This window comes from Hoplias malabaricus, chromosome 8 (assembly GCF_029633855.1).
Source record: "Hoplias malabaricus isolate fHopMal1 chromosome 8, fHopMal1.hap1, whole genome shotgun sequence".
NCBI classification, from domain to species: domain Eukaryota; kingdom Metazoa; phylum Chordata; class Actinopteri; order Characiformes; family Erythrinidae; genus Hoplias; species Hoplias malabaricus.
Genome location: NC_089807.1, coordinates 43,850,921 through 43,875,596, shown reverse-complemented (window position 1 = coordinate 43,875,596; position 24,676 = coordinate 43,850,921). Strand labels below are relative to the sequence as shown.

The 24,676-nt window shown below is 43.9% G+C and overlaps 1 protein-coding gene across 2 annotated transcripts; it reads right to left on the bottom strand.

Annotated features, from left to right (window-relative positions):
- Positions 1 to 1,073: 1,073 nt before the first annotated feature.
- On the bottom strand, positions 1,074 to 22,719 carry LOC136705546 (deoxycytidylate deaminase-like). 2 transcript variants are annotated; one of them, XM_066679175.1, is made up of 6 exons: positions 22,474 to 22,719; positions 18,594 to 18,693; positions 16,542 to 16,677; positions 16,235 to 16,351; positions 15,059 to 15,155; positions 1,074 to 1,775 (listed from the first exon to the last, which is right to left on the bottom strand). In XM_066679175.1, the coding sequence occupies exons 1-6, from the start codon at positions 22,563 to 22,565 to the stop codon at positions 1,670 to 1,672; spliced, it is 648 nt and encodes a 215-aa protein (XP_066535272.1). In that variant the 5' UTR covers positions 22,566 to 22,719; the 3' UTR covers positions 1,074 to 1,669. The 2 variants fall into 2 exon arrangements, with proteins under 2 accessions (XP_066535272.1, XP_066535273.1); XM_066679176.1 differs by lacking the exon at positions 22,474 to 22,719 and adding an exon at positions 21,398 to 21,527.
- Positions 22,720 to 24,676: the final 1,957 nt, after the last annotated feature.

Here is a 24,676-nt window from a genome sequence, read left to right as displayed (position 1 = left end):
ATCTTGAAAAGTGATATATGAATACAATATATTAATATTATTATTGCTTAGCTTTTTTTAAAAAAAAAAAACGGTGTTAGCTAATTTCTTTGACCCTAGAGGGCGCTACTTCATAGCTCTGGCATATGAAGACAGCAGTCAGTGACCCCACTGAATAAAATTAGATAAATTCACTTAAACATTCTGACGGCTGCTGTTAGGTTTTGTGACCCCTATGCCAAGTCTTTAAAGTAGCGCCCTCTAGGGTCACAGAAATGGACAGTCACAGAGATTGGGGTATTTTTGAGCAGTGAGATTGAAACTCTTGCTGGTTTAACTCCCAGGACCAGCAGGAAAAAAAAAATCACACACCTAACACACAAACTGCACCCTGGGCACCGGGGATGGCAGCCCACTGCTCTGGTTGTGTGTGTGTTCACTGACCTGAGTGTGTGTGTGTGTGTGTGGCTAAAACTGCTCAGTGGTGAGCGTTTGTGTTCAATAACACGGATGGGCTAAATGCAGAGAATCAGTTCCAAGAGAGATTTAAAAAGTCATTCTTCACTCAGTAACTCTGTATCTGTTCTGTGTGATTATTTCACCTTTAAAAAGAGAGATTCAAGAATGTGAGAACGCTGTGTGTGTGTGTGTGTGTGTACGCTTGAGTGTTTAACGCTACATAATCTTTCTGTTCTAGAAGATGATGTGATTAAACGTCAGTGTCTCATGGTCTGTGTTTGAGAAACAAACCTAAGCCTGGCTCCCACTACACGATCTTGAAAATCAGATCCGTCCACTGCACACAGTTTGCTCTCTTCACACACAGAAGGCCTGAAGGATAACAGGTAAAACTGCTGTGTCTGATCCACGTGTACCAGCACCACAAACGTGGCTTTGGAAGAACAAGGGGAAATGGGAATGAGAAAGTATGCAGAGCAACATATAGGCTACACTCTGTAACTGTAGATCTACAACGTGCTCCTGTGTGGTCAGTGGAGCTGATTTAATGGACAATGAGTGTAGAAACAAGGTAGGTGTTTCTAATCCAGTGATCGTTCAGTGTGTACACAGTCAATCAATACTCAGAATTATAGTCGTAGGAAAGAGGACAAGTTTAATTTGTCAAAAGTACAGAGACAGAAATTACAACCGATTAAAACATTACTAAAGTGAATCCTTCACCAAAAAAGTACAGGATTAATTCATTATATTAAAGAGAGGACTGAAAGTCTAATCTGTGTCTTAAAGTCCCCCTCTGTCCTCACTAAAGCTCTTTCTAAGATAAATGTTCCCAAACACCTTAAATGTATTTGCTGTAATTACACACCTCTACCTCTATTTAGTACGTGCTGATCTTTGATTATGCAATTAGTCTCTGACTCAATACACACCCTCCACCAGTTCCTGCAGCTCAGTCTAAACCTATGTGTTTGAGACTGTGTTTAAAGAGCTGCAGTTTGTTTTCAGTAAGGTTTGTGTATCAGAGTTGAGTGTCAGTTATGAACAATTTAAAAGATGTAACAATTTAAATGTCTGTACTGTGATATTTAAGTATTTCTGTAAGATTTCAGCGATAAACGAGTTTGGGACTGTAGTATATAACTCAGACTGGTTTTTAGTGATGTGGTATTTATTTATTTAACTGCAGAGGATTACAATCCTGCTCCTCATCTCATTGACGGTCAGCAGATTATTTTGTTGAGGGCAGCTCTTCATTTGCACTCCCACTCTCCAGTCTAGAGGTAGATTTGGGGGTTAAGTCAATCACAATGCGGTTTTGCTTAGGTGTAAACAGCCTGAAAAACAGAAAACAACATTTATTTATACATCTTCTGTATTTAAAATTAGGAAATGAAATGAGACGCACTGGAGCAGCTGCACATGAGCTCACTATGTCCAATGTCCTGTGGAGCAGTGGAGAACTGTGTTCTCTGAGAGATGGGGCTCTTTTGGGACGAGTTGGAGTGACAGAATCAATCATCTGACATCAGCACCTGGGCTCTCTAATGCAACTCTCTTGCAACTGCCATCAAATCTTCACAGCAATTTTCCAACTGTAAAGCCATCCCTGAGGAGTAGAAGCTGTTACTGGATCCAAGAGGATTAACTGATCCACTCGATTAACACCCTGCTTCTCAGTGGAACGAGGAGACGGACCGGTGTCTGTCCAGTGTTTACAGCAGGTGTTTCTGATAAAATGGCCATGAGTGAAGGTAGAAGGTAGACGCAGTTAAAGAAAAGATGTAAACACACCTCAGACTTTGAAGAGAAAGAGATGGAAAAAGAAAGAGGAAAAGTAACGGAGCCTGAAACAGAGAGAGGGAGAGTAACAGAGGGAGCAAATGGAAATAAGGAGGAGTGATAAAAGCAGTTCACACGTTCACACCCTATCACCCTCAATCCACTCCAGAATGCAGGAGCTCTGAAGGACCCAATTACCCAGAATCCTCCTGTTGGGGAACTGGTCAGATCAGTGCTGTATTGGTTGGGATTTGGCTGTAGGAGTGTGTTCAGTTGTTCTGGACAGAATTCTGGTTTTTGAAAGATGTAGTGGGCGGAGATTTAGTTGTATGAGAAGTTTCATTGTATTTGGAGGGGTGTAGATTTTATTGGGCAAGCTTTGGCTGCATTGAGGGGGGTACTGGTACATCTGGCTAAAATGTGCCTCAAACCACCACCTCTAGTGGCAGGAATTATACATTCTGAGTCTCAAGTGTCTGTACTTCTGCATTTTAACGTGGTCATTTTCGGTCCAGATATCATCCCTGTACTGGTTTATCAATAATACAAACTGAAAATGTAGAAGTGCAGAAGCTGCTTGTACAGACTACAGCTGAAATGTAAATGGAATTCAATATGTAACTGCAATTAATTTAATAACTTCAGATAAATATGTGTAATGTGAAGCAATAGTATTAAAAGTACAGGAGTTGGCAGAAAAACAATCAGAGAATCAAAGAAGTCATCTGAAGACTCCCACTTAAAGCCTGTTCATTTTTCTGCACACACAGGGCAGGTAATACAGCCATTCATTTACTCGTGTATCTGTGATCACCTATCATTCATTTAGCATTTGGCAGTGACTGTACTGAATCATAATAAAATGTATTACAAAGATTTTTTTACAATATAAGCAACATGAAAAGTATAGCACAAGACTACAGGCCATTGCATTAAAGGGAAGGTGAAATGCTTAACATCATGGACACTTGTCGACATCCCCTTTTGCTAGTTCAGACCACGCCTGCAGAGGCTGCAACGGGGAGGCAAACTCAGAAGTCTTTTGGGGAAGAGTTTAGGGCGGCTTATGAATGCGTATGAAGCCGGACCCCCCCGTTGGATAAAGTAATATGAGAAAAGGGTGGAGATGGGGTGGAGGTGGGAGCGAGTTTAAAACAGGAGGCTCAGTGGGCTTGATAAAGGCCGAACACGGCTCCGAATATGGGGATCAGCAGGAATGACTAAGCGCGGAGGAGCAAGCTGACGTCGTGAAGCAGTCGAGTCAAGATCCGTCTCCTGAACTAAATGAGGCGAGTTTGTCTGTCGCAGAAATGACGTGAATTTGCAGGGTATATATAGGGCTGAGTTCGGGCGTGGTCCTACTCCCAAAATTATGTTATTAGCATAACTTCACTTTGCTAGTACGGACCATGCCCGCAGAGGCTGCAATGGGGAGGCAAACTCAGAAGTCTTTTGGGGAAGAGTTTAGGGCGGCTTATGAATGCGAAAGAAGCCGGACCCCAAAAAATTTACAGGAATGCTGGTCATTAAGTGCTACAGAATGGATAGGTTCAGGTACTCTGGTCAAGGGTTTGATTGGTGTCCTGATTGTGTTTAGGTGAAATGAAGGGTTAGTGAGTCTTTAAATGAACTACCTTTAATAAACTGGTGTATGATTGAGTGTCATGTGAGACGGTAGAGAAATAGCATGAGTAAGTTGAATATCCTTTGTTGATTATGATAACGGAAATTCTAGTGTGACTGGTAATTCGAGTATTCAGATGCTGCAGTGGTAAAGGGGTGATGATTGCGAAAAGTGATATAGAGTCAGAGTTGGTCTTAAGATGGACAAGATCATCACATTGGCAGAAATCAAATTGATCAACTAATAATAGAATTTTAACTGTCACCAGCTAAATGTCATTTTGCTATGGTGTAACAATAATAGTGACATTTATCTAGGCTGCCATGCACTGGACAGAGTGTTGCTAAGTCCAATTTCTACTTCAGTGTAATTGATGGTGATTGGGTAATAGTGAGGGGTCTGAGGCTGGCAATAATTGGTGGAAAGTGGATTAGTAGCAGCCTTGAAGTCAAGTACTACAGAGGGGCAGTGTTAATAAAGCGAGATATTCTTCGTTGGCAGGTGTGCCCTGGTGGTGCCTTTCCAATGGCATAGAGAGAATCGAGAACGGAATGGTGATCTAGAGGGATGACAGATGAGGCCAGTTAAGAAGCCCAAAAAGGTCAGCACCGCAGGAAAGCGAGATAGAAAAAAGGCATTTTGTCACAAGGGAGAAAACTCTGAAAGAGGAAAATCCAAAAAGTGCCGAGGAGCTCAAGCAAGGTGGCAATGTAGAAAGTTGACTACAAGATAACGAAGATGCCTAGAGGGTGTTGAAATAACAGGTGCCCTAGGTGGCATCAAGTGTCGGTCCAAGGTAACCTAGGGAGAGAGCATAAGCTGGAACTTAGGGGCTAGATAGCAGCGTGGTTGTGAAGACAGGAGGACAGGTTGAAGGTCCACAGTGCCTGGAGGAATCAGTGCGAACCTTACCATAGGAGGCAGGGTGAGGTGCTGTTGCTAGCGAGAGATGATTAGAAGAGTAAGGTCCTCGCTGGCACCAGTTGGAAAGTTAGAAGCTGAGAGCAACAAGGCTGCATGTGAGAGGGTGAATAGAATTTGAGGTGGCATCAAGGGCCAGAGTGCTGCGTAGGGGGGCTGGTCCAAGGCCATGCCTGAGAAGAGAGCATAAGCTGGAACTTTGGGGCTCGGAGCGGCATGATCGTGAAGAGGAGAGGTCAAGTTGAAAGCCCGCAGCTGCTGGAAAAATTAGTACAAACAGTACCATAAAAGGCAGTGCGAGATGCAGTCGCTAGGGGAAGCTTTGCTGCAAGCAGAAGCAGAAGGTAAGATCCAGCAGGAGAGAGTGCAAGCCGTACAGTGGACGCAGGGCGCCATTTGTTTGTGAGGGGAAGGCATAGGGATGAGCGTCCACAGCAGTTTCTGAGGAGAGAGTGCAAGCTGAGAAGTTGAAGGTGGGCGGTGCGGCCGCAAAGCTATGGGGTTGGGACGAAGGTCTGTGGCGTGGGAGAGGAGGGCTGTAAAGGAAGAGGCAGGATGCAGTGAAACCACGAGGGGAAGGGGATTAGGATGAAGGTCCACATCAGGAGAGAGGGTGTGCTGTAAAGGAAGAGGCTTGGTGCGGGACAGATGCAAAGCAGAGGATTAGGACATGGCCTGTAACGGCACCCGGGAAGACGATGAGCTGGAAAGTCAGTGTGCCGCTACTTGTGCATGTCTGATGCAAAGGCTATTTAACACCTTTATCATATCACAACTCTGGAGACCGAAGACCGTTGTCAGCAGGTTTAATGACATTCAAAAGGATGAAACTGAAAACGAGAGAAACGATACAATAAAACATGAATATGTGCAGCACATAATGCACTTTATACCCAATTTCCACTGAGTTACATCATTAGATACTTCCATATGTATAAACTAACGCTACCGACACCATCTTGGCCAACACCGCAAATCGCGGGTAATTTGCACAACAAAAATACTCATTTTACAGTAAAATAACACATAAGTAAGCTATATCTAACACAAAGAAATAATTTCTTTGGTACATACTGGCAATGCAACATTAAACAAAGATGTGTGCAGTACTTTATTCCAACCGGACTTCATGAACTGAGAGGCGAAGCCATTACTGTTTTGCTGGACTGCTACTGCTGTTCAATAAAGTTTTTTCAATGAAATAAAATTGATAATTGCAATACTTGAAAACAACACCTGAGGGCGGGCTTTCTGCCTCTAATCCATTATGGATAAATTAGTTTCTTACAGCATAATATTAGAAACCTCATAACAGAACACTCCCCGTCTGGCGTGAATAAACGCCACAAATTAAGTCTTCAGGGGAAAAGACACAAGTCTTACGAAGGAACCAAAACTACAATCTCTGAAATAGGTCTTATGAACAGTTTTGAACCATTTGATTTGGCTACCTTAATTTCTACTTTGCGTACTATGCCATCTTTACTTGGAAACACTTTAGTTATCAGTCCAAGCGGCCATTCGTTCCTTGGTACTTGACTGTCTCTGAGTACGACGACACTTCCTACACTCACATTGGGCTTGCTGGATTGCCACTTGCGACGTGACTGGAGAGTAGGAAGGAACTCTTTTTTCCACCTGTCCCAGAAGATGTTTGACAGGTGCTGGACCTGACGCCACTGGTATCTGTAAATATCTGACGTCGTGAAGTTACCAGCTGGAGCCTGAAGAGGGATGATCTTCTGAGTTAGAAGAGCAGCTGGGGTTAAGACGGAAGGGCCACTTGGGTCTGAGGAAACTGGAACAAGAGGCCTGGCATTCATGATAGCTGTCACCTCTGCCATGAAGGTGGCAAGAACTTCATCAGTGAGCTTTGTGGTCTTGAGTTTAAAAAACATAGAGTCCAATATTCTCCGGGCCAAGCCAATCATTCTCTCCCACGACCCGCCAAAATGAGAAGCATGTGGTGGGTTAAAAGTCCAAGTACATCCACGTTCTTTTAAGTAGGTCTGTACAGCTATATTGTCCAAGTTTGAAGGGATTTTCAGTTCCTTACATGCACTGACAAAATTGGTACCTCGATCAGAATGAATAGTTTTTACAGGTCCTCTTATTGCTAGAAACCGTCTAAGCGCATTAATAAAGCTAGACGTGTCGAGTGACTCTATCACCTCAATGTGAACTGCCCTAATACTCAGGCATGTGAATATGACAGCCCACCTTTTGTTTTGGTTCACACTTCCTCTTGTACGTCGGGAAGACACTAGCCATGGGCCAAACACATCTAAACCCACATTTGTGAATGGCGGGTCTATTGCAAGGCGATCTGGAGGGAGGTTTGACATTTTTTGTGTGCTCAGAGGGGCACAAAGTCTTTTGCAGGTTACACACTGATAAATGATTGTGCTCACCTTTCTCTTGCCACCCACTATCCACCACCCTGCAGAGTGTATAGCTCCTTCAGTAAACAGGCGACCTTGATGGTGAACCTGATCGTGATAGTGTTTTATGAGAAGAACTGCTACATGGTGGTGGCCTGGGACTAGAAGTGGGTTCTTTTCCTCTTGAGTCAAGTTTGAGTCGGCAATGCGCCCACCTACTCTAAGGAGACCATTTTCAACTAGATAAGGGTCTAAGTTCTTAAGAGGACTGGTTTTGGGCAGTTTCTCATTATTTTGTATGCACCTGATCTCTTCAGATCCACATCCTGTTGTACTGCTTGAATCACAATGTTTTGCGCTTGTTTAGACTCATCCACAGTGATTCCTGTGTCACAGTAATGCCAACCACAGCAGCAATTGTTCTTGCTTATCGGTGATTTAAAGTTGTGGATGACGTGCAATAGTCTTGAAAGAGCACATATTAGTGACCTCCAGTTGGAAAACCTACTGAATCTGTCAGACCCAAGTTGCCTGGATGAGGACGTAGTTTTGAGAGCAGTTACATGAGGTCTAACCACTGAGTCCATGCTAGGGTCCACAAGATCATAAGAGTCATTTGGAAGCCTTTGGGCTTTAAGCAAAAAGTCAGGGCCAGCAAACCAGTTGCTAAGGGGCAACTGGTATGCAGGGACAGAACGAGTGGCATGATCCGCAGGGTTCTGCCCGCTAGTCACATAATGCCATTGGCTTGGCTGAGAAGATTTGCGGATCCTGGTTACACGGTTACTGACATAGACATAAAATCTCCTAGTCTCATTGTGGATATAACCTAGGACCACTTTACTGTCTGTATAGAATGTAGTGCAATCTAGTTCAAGGTCAAGTTCATCTGCAATTAAATCCGCAAGCTCCACTGCCAACACAGCAGCACTAAGCTCCAAGCTGGGTATGGTCTGATCCGGGCGTGGTGCAAGCTTCGCCTTGCCCATAATGAACCCTACCTGACAGTTTCCTTCTGCATCTGTCACTCTTAGATAAGCCACTGCAGCTATGGCTTTAGTAGATGCATCCGAAAACATGCTCAACTCCCTTTCTGCGGCTGTTGAGGGAGAAATGTCTGTGTATGCTCTGGCAATGGTAAGGTTGGATAGTTATTTAAGTGAGTCTCTCCAGAGAGTCCAGGGCTCTTCCATTGCTGGGGGTAATGGAGCATCCCAGTCTCCATTTTCGAATGTGAGTTCACGCAGAATAGACTTTCCCTGTATAGTGACAGGTGCTACAAACCCTAGTGGATCATAGAGGCTGTTAATTGTTGATAGAACACCTCTCCTTGTAAAGGGCTTTGTCTCATCTGGGATATGAAAGGTGAAGCAGTCTCTACCTAGGTCCCAAAGGAGACCTAGGCTGCGTTGCATGAGGACTGAATCAGCTCCAAAGTCTAAGCTTTTTAAGTCTTTTGCATGATCTTGGGTAGGAAACGCATCTAATATTTCCTTTCTGTTGGCTGCTATTTTATGCAGTCTGAGATTTGATCTTGCCAGTGTGGCACGAGTTCTTTGGAGTAGGGAGACAGCCATTTCAATGGTGGGAAGAGATTTAAGTCCGTCGTCCACGTAGAAGTCCCGTGTGACAAACTGTCTCACATCTGGATCGCTGTTTAGCTCGCTGCGTAGAACAGACTGCTGCAAGCCATACATGGCCACTGCTGGTGACGGACTATTCCCAAAGACATGGACTCTCATCCTGTACTCAAGATGTCTTTGGAAATGTCATTGTCACGGAACAACAAAAAGAGCAGGTAGTTCCTTTCTTGCTCATGAACATTGAAACAATAAAACATCTGTTCAATGTCTGCTGTAAAGGCAACAGCTTCCTTTCTGAATCGCATTAAGACGCCCAGCAGTGAGTTGTTAAAATCTGGTCCTGTTAACAACACATCGTTCAGTGATACACCCTCGTATTTAGCGCTGCTGTCAAAGACGACTCCGATCTGTTTGGGTTTACGGGGGTGGTAGACACCGAAAAGTGGCAAATACCAACATTCCTCTCCATATTTCAGTGTGGGGGCCATTTCTGCATGTTTGTTTTTTAATATTTTGTCCATGAAAGCCACAAAGTGTTCCTTCATTTCCTCATTCTTTTCAAAGTTGCGAACAAGTGACATCAGGCGCCTCAGGGCTTGTGGTCTGTTGTTAGGAAATCTTTGGCGAGGCAGCTTGAATGGCAATGGAGCTGTCCAGCTGTTATCTTTGTCCTTTTTCAGTCCTTCTTCCATTATTTTTAAGAAAGCATAGTCTTGAATGGAAGGTGAAATGTAATTGTCATGCCTGGTTTGTTTGAACACATTACATCCTAAGTGGTCTAGTTCACAAGTACTGTCCTCAGGTTGGGTGCTAAAGTTGGATGGGACTTGTATTTCACAATGTCTCTCTTTTATATTGAAAACATTGGGGCATGGCTCAAACATTGTAGGACGACATTTCTCAGTGGCATTTGTGAACAGAGTCTTTACCGCAAGGGTTTTGTGGACATCACCTACACACACGTTCCCTACTATGACCCACCCGGGGTCCAATTTTTGAGCATAGGGAGCGTTGTTAAGTCCACTTATCTGTTTACGGACTTTGTGAACTCTAACAACGTCTCGTCCAAGGAGCATTAACATGGGGTCATTAGGGTCTAGTTCAGGGATGAGGTGAGCTACTGACTTCAGATGGCTGTGGTGCATGGCTGCGCTGGGTGTGGGTATCTCATCTCTGTCATTTGGGATACCTTTGCATTCGATGAGGCTAGGCAGAGGAATGTGGACTGAACCATCTAAGGCTTCCACTACATAAGCAGTGGCTCTTCTTCCCATTGTATCTTTAGTTCCAGAACATGTCCTAAGTGAGTAGGGAGAACTGGGTCCACAATCATTAAACAGTCCAAAGAACTCAGGATGTACTAATGATCTGTTACTTTGTTCATCATGGATAGCATAGAGCCTTGCTGCCTGTTTTGGGTTACCTACTGGGTACACTTTAACGAGGCAGATTTTGGAGCATGATCTACCTGCGTGATTTATGCCACAAACCTGGGTGCAGCTGGAAGTGATCTCCTCTGGTTCTGTGAAGTCAGGCTCCCCGCCATGCATTACCGCATGTTCAGCTTCTTTTAACCAGGGGGCTGGCCCTGGGTGGAGAGCAGTACAGTGTCTCTCATTGCTGCACTCAGAACACTGTACCTTAACTTTACAGTCCTTTGCAATATGAGAAGATGAGGCACAGCATTTGAAGCAAAGGTTGTTTTCCTTTAAGAACATTTTCCTATCATCGAGTGTTTTCATACGAAATGTCCTGCATTTTGAGAGAGGATGAGGTTTTTTGTGAATGGGGCAAATCTTGCCACTACCCACAGCTTTGTCTGCAGACCTATGTGTGTCTGAAATAGAATGAGAGACAACATCAGTTTTGTGCACTGAAATCTCTCTCTGTCTGTTTGTTCTCCAGGGTGGCTTGTCTGGTTTGGAAACATCAGGAAATGATGTGAAGTTAAAGCTGGGATCATTCTTAGAGTAAGCCTCTTGTGTAACGAAGTCTACAAAAACATTAAATGGTGGGAAGGACACACATTTAGCCCGTTTGTAGTTAGCTCCAACTGTAATCCATTTTTCTTGCAAGTGGAAGGGGAGTTTTTGGACTATAGGATTTACTCCTCTTACTGTATCCAGGAATGCAAGGCCAGGGAGATCTCCTTCATTTTTAGCACACTGCATTTCCATGAGCAGGTCACTAAACATCCTCAATTTTGCATAGTCTTTGAGTGTGATTTTCGGAAATGCGTCAATCCTCTTGAAAAGTGCATCCTCAATCACTTCCGCTGAGCCATAGCATTGTTCAAGTCTGTCCCACATCATGTTGAGGCCATTGGCTGGGTTATTAATGTGTATGGCCCGGATTCGCTCCACATATTCAGCGGTTTCTTTACCAAGCCACTTCAACATCAAGTCCATCTCCTCACTTGCCGTTAGATCTAAACCCCTTATTGCGTTTTCAAAGGAGCGCTTCCAGGCTCTGAAATTTTGGGGCTTGTCATTAAACTGGAGCAGCCCTGTTGCTACTATTTCACGGCGAGCAAAATACCTAATGAAGTCACTTACATTAGAGTCTCTAGACTCCTGGCATGAGGGTCTGGCTTCGTAAAAGCTAGATGCTGCTACTTGGTTTGACCACTTGGCTGCCAAATCTTTATTAGTATGTGGAGATGACGTAATGACTGGGGGGTTTGAGGGGTTGTTAAGGTAACTGGGAGGACAGAGTGGCGTTTGCTGTGGATCATCACCTTTTTCAGAGTGTAATGACTCATCACTGGTGGGCTCCTTTTTGTTTTGGAGTACATTTTCAACTTGCAATGGCTGAAGAGAAGCATCTTCTTCCTTTTTCACAAATCGCGGGTAATTTGCACAACAAAAATACTCATTTTACAGTAAAATAACACATAAGTAAGCTATATCTAACACAAAGAAATAATTTCTTTGGTACATACCGGCAATGCAACATTAAACAAAGATGTGTGCAGTACTTTATTCCAACCGGACTTCATGAACTGAGAGGCAAAGCCATTACTGTTTTGCTGGACTGCTACTGCTGTTCAATAAAGTTTTTTCAATGAAATAAAATTGATAATTGCAATACTTGAAAACAACACCTGAGGGCGGGCTTTCTGCCTCTAATCCAATATGGATAAATCAGCTTCTTACAGCATAATATTAGAAACCTCATAACAGAACAGTCAGGGACTCTGAGTAGTGCAGCAGTAAGAAGTGAGGGATGAAGGTCCACCGAAGCACCTGAAAACAGAGCAGGAGCTAGAAGCTGTAGAGTGTGAGCAGCAAGGCAGCACAGAGGAGGGTCTGGTACGATAGTCCACAGCAGCAACTGAAAAGAGAGTATAAACTGGAAGCCGGAGGTTGGGAGAAGCACATCAGCAGAGGAGTCAGGATGAGGGTCTGCAGCAGCACCTAAATAGAAAAATGAGAATTGTAATGTTAAAGGCGGGGTCTGGCGTGGCCGCAAATTAAAGAGGTTGGGATGAGCGTCCATGAAGTATGCAAGCTGCTGATGTAGAGGCTGGGAGAATGAGATGATCGGATGGGAGCGAATCTAGGGTGAGGAAGCTGTGCAACAAGGAAACTGCATAGAATGCCCAGAACGCCAGGCAGGAGGCAGGCCTGCAACGGCAACCTATAGAGGGGGTGTGAGCTGGAAAGTATGAGGCATAGAGCAGCAGCAGGGGAAGAGGGTGGAAAGAAAATGAATCAGCAATGAGGAAGGCATGCAGTGAGAAGAACACATCGAGTGCCCAGGGCGCTGGACAGGAGACAGGCCCGCCGCAGCACCTATAGAGGGGTGTGGGCTAGAAGGTCTGAGGCTTACAGCTGCGGCTGCAATGGGAAAAAAGTGGGAAGATGTAGGGAGGGGTGGGATGATGCGTAGAGTAGACCTACGAAGAGTAGACCGCGTCGAGTGGTCAGAGCGCTGGACAGGAGATGGGCCCGCCGCAGCACCTATAGAGAGGTGCGAGCTAGGTCTGAGGCATGCAGCTGCGGCTGCAACAGGGGAAGAGGTGGGATGATGAAGGGAGGGGAGGGATGATGCGTAGAGACAGATGTAGAGAAAGAAAAAAGGGGAGGGGTGGGATGATAAAGGGAGGGGTGGGATGATGCGTAGAGACAGATGTAGAGAAAGAAAAAGGGGAGGGGTGGGATGATGTGTAGAGACAGATGTAGAGAAAGAAAAAGGGGGGAGGGGTGGGATGATAAAGGGAGGGGTGGGATGATGCGTAGAGACAGATGTAGAGGAAGAAAAAGGGGGGAGGGGTGGGATGATAAAGGGAGGGGTGGGATGATGCGTAGAGACAGATGTAGAGGAAGAAAAGGGGGAGGGGTGGGATGATGCGTAGAGAGGATAAGAGAGAACGAAATGAACTTGGAGGGCTGTCTAAATGGGTGCGATGCTGTCAATCAAGGTAGTGTTCAGATGGAAAGAGGAGCCGGTTTGGAATGGAGGCTTAAACATGCTGCCTGCTTTGCTCTTTTTTTTTTTTCCCAACATTTCAGATAGGACCAGTTTGGCAAGCAGTGTAGGTAAACTACTGCATGGGAGATGTGCATAAATAATGCAGATTCTAAGCCATTATCCAATTCAGCTCAGATAATTATATTATTATCAAAACAGCCCTCTAAGGCACCGACCTGTGAGACAGCAAAGACCATAAGACATTGAGGCTAATGTCTCCAGCTGAGACACGACCAGAAAGGATAACGGGAAGACGAAGGATACTCCAGCAGGGTGCGTCGGAGATAGACGGTTGTGATGTCATCGCATTGCTGCGCAGGGGATCCTTACACCGGCAGACGGGTTTCTCTCTCTTTAGCTGAGTGAGCGACGCCATTGTTTCGGAGCACGTTGCTGGAACGCCGAGGCTGTTCTGCCGGAGAGGAGGAAATGGGAGTCTCAAGGCGCTCGTAGATGTGGAGCCGCAGCCGTGACGACGGTAGATTCGCGTTCCCCAAAACGCGAGGCAGTCCCGTAGCAGTGTAGCCGAAGATGAAGATAAGGAGAGGCTCGAAGCCTTTCGCCAGCGTCGGAGGGATATGCGGGGGGTCACTCGGGAGGCCGAATGCAGTGGGAGGAGAAGCAGGAGAACAAAGCACCGATCCGGAGCGGGTAAGACAGCAGAGCATAGAACAGTTGAAGCGGTTGCAGGCATGACAACGGCCGTACGTTACTTCAGATACCGGGAAGTCCCATAGCTGTTTAGCAGGAGCGAGTTTAAAACAGGAGGCTAAGTGGGCTTGATAAAGGCCGAACACGGCTCCGAATATAGGGATCAGCAGGAATGACTCGTGAACAAGTTGACGTCGTGAAGCAGTCGAGTCAAGATCCGTCTCCTGAACTAAATGAGGCGAGTTTGTCTGTCGCAGAAATTATGTGAATTTGCAGGGTATATAGAGGGCTGAAAGGAGGAGTTTGGGCGTGGTCCTACTCCCAAAATTATGTTATTAGCATAACTTCACTTTAAGAGATATTGTTTAGATAAATTCTCATTAATATTCTGACTGTTGTTCTCTCTGTGTCTGCGTGAGTTTCCTCCGGGTGACTGTCTGTGAGGAGTGTGGTGTGTTCTCCATGTGTCTGCGTGAGTTTCCTACGGGTGACTGTCTGTGAGGAGTGTGGTGTGTTCTCCCTGTGTCTGCGTGAGTTTCCTCCGGGTGACTGTCTGTAAGGAGTGTGGTGTGTTCTCCCTGTGTCTGCGTGGGTTTCCTACAGGTGACTGTCTGTGAGGAGTGTGGTATGTTCTCCCTGTGTCTGCATGAGTTTCCTCCGAGTGACTGTCTGTGAGGAGTGTGGTGTGTTCTCCTTGTGTCTGCGTGGGTTTCCTACGGGTGACTGTCTGTGAGGAATGTGGTGTGTTCTCCCTGTGTCTGCGTGGGTTTCCTCCGGGTGACTGTCTGTGAGGAGTGTGGTGTGTTCTCCCTGTGTCTCCCTGGGATAGTATTTTCCGATCACTTTGAATACGTTTATAGGAACCGCATTTTGTCTTAGCTTTGTCCATTTTGGGGATTACTTCTTCTTGTCTCCAGGATGAGACGTCTCACCTGCCTCGAGAACATAGCTAAAATATTCCTTAAGAAATTGAGTAATTATCTCTCTGTTTTCAGTTTTGTGCCATTCATATAGGTAGCCATTGACGCCTGGAATTTTACTGGTTTTATTGTTTCCCTTTTGCTTTGAGTGCCTTTTGAGGTCATAGTGACACTATCTTGCCCAACTTTGATCTGCTCACACCCTGTATTTGGAAATTTGATCATTATAAACTGTAAAATAATAGGGAACCTTAAAGTTTGTTGCGGTCCTTTGCAGACACTGACCTGTACTTGACTTCAGCCATGTCTAGCAGCTTCTTGGATGCTTCCATCTGCACAGTGTTTTTGTATCTATATGACAGGTAAATCACTTCTTTTATACCTACAAAGGAGAAAAAAAGAACAGAATGATCGAATAGAAATGGAGAGGAAAATTGTGCAGCTGCTCCAGATATTTTATTTTATTTTTTTAAAAGCCTTGATGTAGTTACATGAAGACACCATCTCTACCAATTACAGTAGTTTTTATTGGAATTTATTATTCATAAATGAAGTCAATATAATTATCAAGATACCACTCTATAACCCACTCTGCCCGTTCTCATTTTATAATTAAATGTAATTAAACATTTGATAGTATGAGCCGTTCACTGTTCACCCCGACCCCGAGCGCACATCAGTGAGGAGCTCAGTTCTCTTTTTTCTCCATTCTCGTTTTCTCTGTTTTTACTCAGTGCTCTTATATTTACTCAGTTTTACTTATATTTACTCAGTGCTCTTTTACTCAGTGCTCTTATATCTCCGCGCTCGTTGTGTCTGTTTTGCTGAGTTTAACCTCGTCTTTGTGCTCTCACATAAACACGGGTCCAGCGCTGTGATTGGACAGACTCAGACGAGGGGGCAGGGCCATTCTAAAGTCTCTGCACTTGATGTCAGAAGCGGAGCAGAATCAGAACGACTCGTTTTATCCCGTGTTTCTGACTCAGGCAGCACACAGTAAACTGACTGGAGTCTTGTTTCACAGTGTGTGGGTTTGTATAGTAACTATCAGTACATCTAATTGTCTCAGGCAGCACAAAGGTGCAGCAGGTAGTGTCTCTGTCACACAGCTCGAGAGACCTGGGATTGTGGGTTCTCAACACTGGAGAGATCTGGTGCTGTACTCATCCTCTGAGCCTCAGATAACGGCCAGTGGAAGTGATAGAGTGGCAGCCCTGAGGGAGAGAGGAAGTCCTGCAGAATCTGAGCCCTGCATGGTGCCTCGCTGCCCCTCACGACTCGCTGAGGGAATGAGGACTTCACGCCATTTTAGTCAGGGACGAGGATGAAGGAGAAATGTGGAGCAAATCTGTTCAGTTTAATGTTGTTATCCTCATAGAAATTCTCTTTTTTATCACATATGTTCCATAGACAACTACATTAAGAAGTGCACTACAGGGAGCTTGAAAGAGGGAACATTACCTGACTGAATGATGAGCTTGGCACACTCATTGCTGGGAAACAGAGTCGCGTATATGGAGCAGCCACTCACGTTTGCGCTGTTCTTGTTCATGATGGCATTCATCACTGCATAACACACTGCATCAGGACAGAGGAGCAGGACACAGCTCAAACAACACAGCACTTCATAAACACACTATTTAAAATGTGTGTAGTTCAAGCAGCGCTGCATTCTTATGAAGGGAAATGCCATCAAGTTTATTAGTTGATTATTCAGTTGCTAAGATAAACAAATTAAACAAAGCAACAAATAAAGGCTATAACTCACCGTATGGGTATTTAGTGTCCAGTTTGTCCCCAGCCGAGCCAGCCCACGGCATCTTGTCTTCATCGCAGCCTTTGGGCATGCTGTTATAACCGATACCCACAATATTATTCTCCTGATTCACGATACATGCTCCCACCTTCAAGGCACACTCAACATCAGTGCACATTATGGAAACACTAAATAAATACCATACTTCTACTTAGTGATCGACCAATGTGGGTTTTTTGATGGCCGATGACCATTTTTAGACAGCAGTAGTGGCCGATGGCAGATGTGTAAAGCTAATATTCCCATTCCTCAGGCAGTGAATAAACTAGAGGCATTATCATGATTTATTTTTTTACAGAAAACCCTTCAAATTTTTAAAAGAAACCATTTAGAGTCCTGAAATATATATGAAGTGGTCAAAAGTTTATGAAAACCACAAAAAAATGTAGGCGCTTTTTTTTTTTTTTAATGTTAGTGACTATAAACTGAAGAGTTCATGAGTCCCATTACTTTTTCCTTTGTAAACTTGTGTCTCCAGGGGTGTACTTTCATCAGGTAAAATTTGGAGTTGATACCTCCTACTGATCTGAAGTTATTGAAGCTGGAGCAGACAGTGGACCGTAGCCTCTCCAAGTGTCTCTGTTAGACCCCAAGCTCTTCATAAGGAAAATGATTACTTTTACTGCAAAAATACAGTGTATAGATCTGGTCTGGACCTAATGTCAACATATTAGTGTTTTTCTCTACTTTCTTTGAGAAACTCGTCTCCTGTCCCTCACCAAGTGGCCATTGACCCCTCACCAAACAGTAAAAAACATTAGTAATGGTGTGTTTTATTCTGATGTACTGAGTTTATTTCTGATGTTTACACTTGTTTCTCACCGAGTACAGTGTTCCTTTAAATGACTGATGTGTTAAAGGCGAGAGCTGCACTCTGATTGGCTGTAGAGCGAGGCACCCTCCCCCACACCCCCTGCAGCATTTAAATGTCCTCGGTGAGGGAAAGGCAGCTAATAAAAGGAATCAAAGCTTTCAAAAGATGTTTATTGACTTGATTATTGTTTGTGGAGCTTGTGGCTGTCAAACAGAACCGTCTGAGTCTCTCTCACGGTGTCTGGGTCTGTTAGGCGCTGAAAACATATGCGCTCTGCTGCATGTTTGTCCCAACTCCTTGGTGCACATCGCCATAACTCTGCCCCTGATTGGTCTACAGACTTGATTGACATGTTGTCGGAAAGCTGAGAGCCTAAGCTACGCGGCAGTAGGTGTGACATGGGTCCACGGGGATCATATTCTAATTATTTTTTGAAAATGTGTACTGTTTTTTCGGCCAGTACTCTTGACACAAACATGAGGATTACTCACGAACGGTTTGACGGAGAGACTCAGATTTAGTCTCGATTTGAAGGGGACTCTCTAAGTTAAGCGCCACTGTATTAACTCTGTGTGTGTGAGCCGCTTGTGAGCTCTTCAGGCTTCGAGAAGCAGCGGTTTTGTCATCGATGAGGAAGAAACCTGAAGTTTGGATTATCTTAAATACTGATTTATCGAGTGAGATTATATATAAAATATATGCAAATAAGCGCTAATATATCGGCCAATGCTGATTATATGAAAAAAAATCGGCCGATAAATCGGTTAATCGCTACCTCTACTGTGGACACGCACACTGACGTCACTGCACACAGAGATGGAGCCCTCCAGAAAAAGGGATAGATATTCAATCGTGGGCCTAAACTAAGGTTTTCTAAGAACTGTTTCAGCAGTCAGTATTAATCAGGTTAAGAAAACAGGTGTGTAAAAAGGAAGGTTGGAGGAAAGGAAAGGTAATAGTAAGTGCATTACTAATTAGGAAAAAATAAAAGGAAGGAAGGAAATTAAGAAGTAAGGCAGAAAAGAATGAAGGATATGATGTTCTGAACGAACCCCTGCTGGAAGCTATGTTTTGCTTCAGACTGGATTATTTAAGATCCTTCCCTGTATATATACTTTCCCTACTCTCAACACACCCAATTCAGCTAATTACTCAAGAATCACTGATTCAATAACCCTAGGACCCAGTACCTGAGTGTTGGGGTCTTTACTCCTCTGAGACGTCAGAACTGCTACAGCCATGAAATAATCCTCACAATCCAGACAACCCTTTCTCTCCTTCGACTTGTCACTGAGAGAGAGAGAGAGAGAGAGAGAGAGAGAGAGAGAGAGAGAGAGAGAGATTCATTATTATTCAACTCTTTATTCAGATTCCATTAATTATCTCAGTACGTTTAGTATATACTCTGAAAGTTTCTCCAAGCTGTGTGGGTTCCCCTTACATTCCAAAATCACATATTAGTAATACGTTTTAAATGTTTCTATTTGCAACAAGGACAGGATTCCCTCCCTTTTATTGCTAACATTTGAGAAAAAGTTGTCTCTCAGCAGTTGGGCTCATACCTACATCACAATGTTATTTATGAAGTTTTTCACTTTGGATGTGCTTGACCTTATTTTTTATACCATACACTTTCAGAAATAAAAGTATTGTACAAGTTCATTACTGTCACTGAAGCTACAAACAGTGTAGTGTATCTTTAAAGGTACAGCAGTGGTGTTAGAGTCCAGTTGTGTTCCCTAAAGGTTCATTACATTCTTTTCTCCAGAAGGAGAGGGGGATCTCTGTAATCTTTCATTATACAACTGTGGAGAATAAAAGAACACAATAAAAGTCCTGGAGATGAAACGGAGCGAATGAACTCAACACAACTTTAAAATCTACAGTTAATATAGAGTAAAGTATAATTATGTTTCCTAATTAAAGGTACAGAACATGTCCCACTGAGGGTATCACCAGTGATCAACAGTTTTTCTGACAGTGCACCTCCTGCTTCCTCAGACATCATCATCACTAATATTTTACCTTCACATCATTTTCAACATTATCTCTATCAGTTCATTTCAGTTCTGTTTTGTTATTTGTTGTGCTCTCTGTTATCCACCAGAGGAGGATGGGTTACACACTTCAGTGGTTTCCCTGCTTTAACACACCCCCTGCAGCTCTGAAACACTTGTTGATTAAGTAATTAGTTGAATCAGGTGTGTTGTGTAAAAGAAAAACCATAAATGTCCTGGGCAGGATACCTCTCAGACCAGGGTTGGGAAACACCTTACTATGATGAGGCTTACTATCACTGAGCAACAATACATTGTAGCAGTTCTTATATTTGCTGCACTGAATCACAGAACACTGTTGTTAGTGTAAGTTAGGAGATCTCTGTGAGGTCCCCACTCTATCAGTAAAACTGTCAGACGCAAGAGAGGCTGGACCGGGTACTGTTTTGCTAAGCTGATCAATCCTGCCTTAAAGTGATGTTAGGACCGCCCACTCGATTAAGATATAGACACAGAAATAAAGAAATGTAGTAACGTGCAAATACAGTAATTAATGTAGAAATGTGGAAATACAGAAATCAATTCAGAACATTTAAATAATTATGCCATTGCTCTGCTTCTTCATATTCATCCTCCATACTTTGGTTATTTGATCCACAAGTTTAACAATCTCTTCAAAGCTTAAAAATGAGCTTAAAACATTTTTCCTTAACAATGCTGAAGATGATCCGACAAGGTTTAGACCCAAAAACTGTGCTGTAATATTTGAAGAAGCTCAGTAAAATAAAAAAACTGAGCTGATTTGCCCAGTGCTGCTCATAATAGTTTGACAGGTGTGTCAATAAAAAGTAGCCTCATGTAAACCTCCCATTGTTTCTAAGACAAATATAAATAATGACGTAGATGTCTGAACATTGTGTTAAAAGCTAATTTAAATACCTCTTCCTCAAAGATGTAACAAGTGCTCGTAAGTATCTGTGTATGAGGAGAGAGTATGTTTTTGTTCATGGAATAATTCAGTATGTTATTTTATAGCTTTGATGGTGTTTTAGAGCAGAGAGGCTGTTTTCCAAAGCAGAAGGGAGCTTTATCTTGAAGAGAGAGTAACTTTAAACCCATGCAAAAATGTCTTTGTCCTTTACAGTTTTAAACAACTGGAACACCTGCAGAATGTGTTTATTTACAGTGTAGATATATGTAGAGGTAGACAAAACAAAACATTACAAATAACGATGTGGGACACACATGTCATTCAACCAAAAAAGAGCTGTGTCTATTTAAAATAATCTTCGAAGAAGAAATTAATAACATATCAGAGCTATCAGCAAAAGACACAAAAGCATGATGTTCTGCAAATTGGGTAGCAACATGAGACTGACTCGATTTTCAACACTAAATCAACTCCCAGATGCTCAAAGAATTAATTCTTTGGAAGTTGACTGTGCTTCAATAAGAGGTTTACTGTGACTTTAATCTGCTGTTCTTGCTGTGAACAGAGACGCTGCAGCTGGATGGGTTTTGAACCAGACTCTAAATACTTTCACAACAATATCTGCCCTGTGTTGCAGAACTATGAGGAGGAATTAAATTTTTTTTTTTTAAGATAAGAGTTGTAAGAGTTGACTCAAGATATTTTAAAAATAATCCTCATCCTCTTAAAGGAAGTCTCAGATTTATTTTCCCCCAAATCACGTGACATTTAATGTTTGTCACCAGAGCCATCCTCCTAAGCAATGCATCTGTAAACAGAGAGAGCAGAGGAGTAGCAAACACGGAACATGCCTTAAATCGCCCTCACAGCAGCCACAGGAAAAAGACACAGGGGCAATATCTTCCTTGTGATTGTTTCTTTTCAAATCATAAACCAGATAATGGGTCATTTCCTGTTTTCCTTTTTTTTTTTTTTTACATTTTAATCCAGTTTAATGTTAATGTTCAAATTGTACAGGGACCAAGAAGTAAACTTCATCTTTAATAAGAATTAACCACAAACTCACCCGCTGTTTGAAGGGCCTCCTGTATTTTTGCTTGTACTCATCCTGTAAGCGATGTATCACCCAACTACTTTCAGTTTTTATTACAGTGATTTATATTCCCTCACTCTGTCTCTGATTTGCATTCCTGGCCCAAATTCCTCTGCTTACATCACTGATGTGGCTCAGTGGTGGAGACACTGCTTTCCACTAGTGATGGGTATTCTGGGTACTTCTAAAGAGTCTGTTCTTTTGGCTCGGCTCACTAAAAAGAGCTAGCCCTTTTGGCTCCCAAGTGGCTTCTGTTTTATTACCAAATTATGTGTAAAATAAATAACTAACTTAAAGTCATACCTTATATCAAATGTTTATTGTTTATTTGGCTTTATTTATATACTCTAAGTGCTACAAAAATCAAGTATGCAATACTAAACAAAAACCCATCTCAATTAGACAAAAAGGTCCAATCTCTGATTGCGTATATTATATTGTAAATTTGTGCAGTGAAGCAACACAATATTAACAAACATCACTCAACAAAATATAAATTATAATGTGCAAAGCAAAAAGAAAAAGCAGCATCCAGATAACAGTCTGACGTTGGCTGTGTCTGAAACAAAAGGCAGCATCATGTTGTACTGACAAACAAAGCAGTGCCATACAAGGCAGTATTTTAAAATTAAAGTGTTTGTATCTGAATCACGTTAGAAACAGCCTTTAAAAGCAGCAATATTTCAACACATTACCAGGACCCGGTACATCTACAGTGCTCACCAAAGTAATTACAACTTTGAAGACACTGGAGCAGAAAGCAGTAAACAAGTGCAAGATTCTCTCTCTTTTCTCCCAAGAGAACTTTGCAGGAGACTCTCACTCCCTCTTGTTCAAGTGAAAAATGGCTTTTGAGCTGGATCATTTATGACCGTCCCATCACAACTTTATAAAAATAATAAATACATTTATTAAAATATACATGATCCTTTTCTGTTTTCAAAATGGAGATGTTTATGAATGTTCTTGATAAACTTTAGAAAAATTATTGTGTTTTTAAAGAGCTCTATCAAATATTTTACATTTTATATATATATATATATACATACATAATCTCCTTTTCCGCTTTTCCATTACAGGGTCGCGGTGGCAACAGGGCGAGCAAAGAAGCCCAGACGTCTCTGTCCCTTGCAACATCCATCAATTCCTCCTGGGGGATCCCAAGGTGTTCCCAGGACAGCCGGGAGATATAATCCCTCCAGCGTGTCCTGGGTCTACCCCGGGACCTCCTTCCAGTTGGACGTGCCTGGTATACCTCCAGTGGGAGGTGTCCAGGAGGCAACCTGATCAGATGCCCAAACCACCTCAACTGACTTCTCTCAAGGCGAAGGAGCAGCGACTCTACTCTGAGCTCCTCCCTAGTCACTGAGCTCCTCACCCGATCACGGAGAGTACGCCCAGCAACCTGTCGGAGAAAGCTCATTTCGTCCGCTTGTATCGGCAATCTTATTCTTTCGGTCATTACCCAGAGCTCATGACCATAGGTGACAGTGGGGACGTAGACTGACCAGTAAATTGAGAGCTTTGCTTTATGGCTCAGCTCTCTCTTCACCACAACGGTGCGGTACAGTGACCGCATTACTGCAGATGCTGCACCTATCCTATGGTCAATCTTACCATCCCTCTTCCCATCACTCGTGAACAAGAACCCAAGATACTTGAACTCCTTCACTTGGGGCAGGTTCTCACCCCTTACCTGAAGGGAGCATGCCATCTGTTTCCGGGAGATAACCATGGCCTCAGACCTGGAGGTGCTGATCCGCATAACGACCGCTTCACACTCGGCTGCAAATTGCTCAAGTGAACGCTGGAGGCCTCCATGCGAAGAAGCCAGAAGAACAACATCATCCGCACAAAAGCAGAGATGCCACCTCCTGAGCTCCTCAACGAAAGCCCTCCTGCCCCAGGCTAAGCTGCGCCACCCTGTCCATGAATATCAGGAACAGGAGTGGAGATAAGGCACAGCCCTGACGGTGTCCAATGCCCACACTGAACAAGCTTGCGAACACAACTCAAACTCTGAGAGTACAAGGACCGTACGGCTCGTCGGAGCGACCCTGGCACCCCATACTCCCGGAGCACCACAGAATCTCTCGGGGAACGAGGTCATATGCCTTCTCCAAATCCACAAAGCATGTGTAGAGTGGAGTAGCAAATTCCCACGCCCCCTCAATCATCTGTGAAAGAGTAAAGAGTTGGTCCATAGTTCCACGGCCAGGACAAAATCCGCATTGTTCCTCCAAAATCCTAGGTTTGACTATCGGACGGATTCTCCTTTCCAGCACCTTGGCATGGACTTTCCGCGGGAGGCTGAGAAGTGTAATGCTACGATAATTGCCACACTTTCTCCAGTCCCCTTTTTTGAAAATAGGAACCACCACCCCGGTTTGCCAATCCAAAGGCACCGTACTCGAGGTCCATGCAATATTGTATAGGCGTGTCATCCAAGACAGCCCCACAGTATCGAGTGCCTTCAGTAACTCTGGGCGAATCTCATCCACTCCTGGAGTTTTGCCACTACGAAGCTTTTTCACCACCTCAGTGACTTCAGCCAAGGAAATGGAATCTGACCCCCCAGACACTTCTGGCCCTACCTCCTGCACAGGAGGCATGTCTCTTGGGTTAAGGAGTTCCTCAAAGTGCTCCTTCCAACGCCCAACAATACGCTCAGTCGAGTTCAGAGTTTCACCATCCTTGCTGAGCACAGCTTGGACAGTGTCCCCCCTCCCCCTCCTGAGTTGTCGGAGTGTTTTCCAGAACCTCTGTGAGGCTGCCCGGAAGTCATTCTCCATGGCCTCTACAAACTTCTCCTATGCTCTGGATTTTGCTTCAGCAACTGCCACAGCTGCAGCCTTTTTCGCCTGCCGGTACCCATCCGCAGAATAAGAAGTTCCCCGAGCTAGCCAATCTCGAAAAGCCTCCTTCTTCTGCTTGACAGCTTCCCTCACCCCCGGTGTCCACCAACGAGTTCTTGGGTTGCCGCCATAACAGGCACCGACGAGCTTTTGACCACAGCTACTTGCAGCCGCTTCCACGATGGAGGTCCGGAACAGTGTCCATTCAGACTCCATTCCGCCTACCTCCTCCGGAACATGTGAGAAGTTCTCTCGGAGGTGAGAGTTGAAATCCATCCGGAGTCATCTGCCAGCTTTTCCCAGCAAACCCTCACTATACGTTTGGGTTTACCAGGTCTGCCCGGCAGCTTTCCCCGCCATCGGAGCAAACTCACCACCAGATGGTGATCGGTTGACA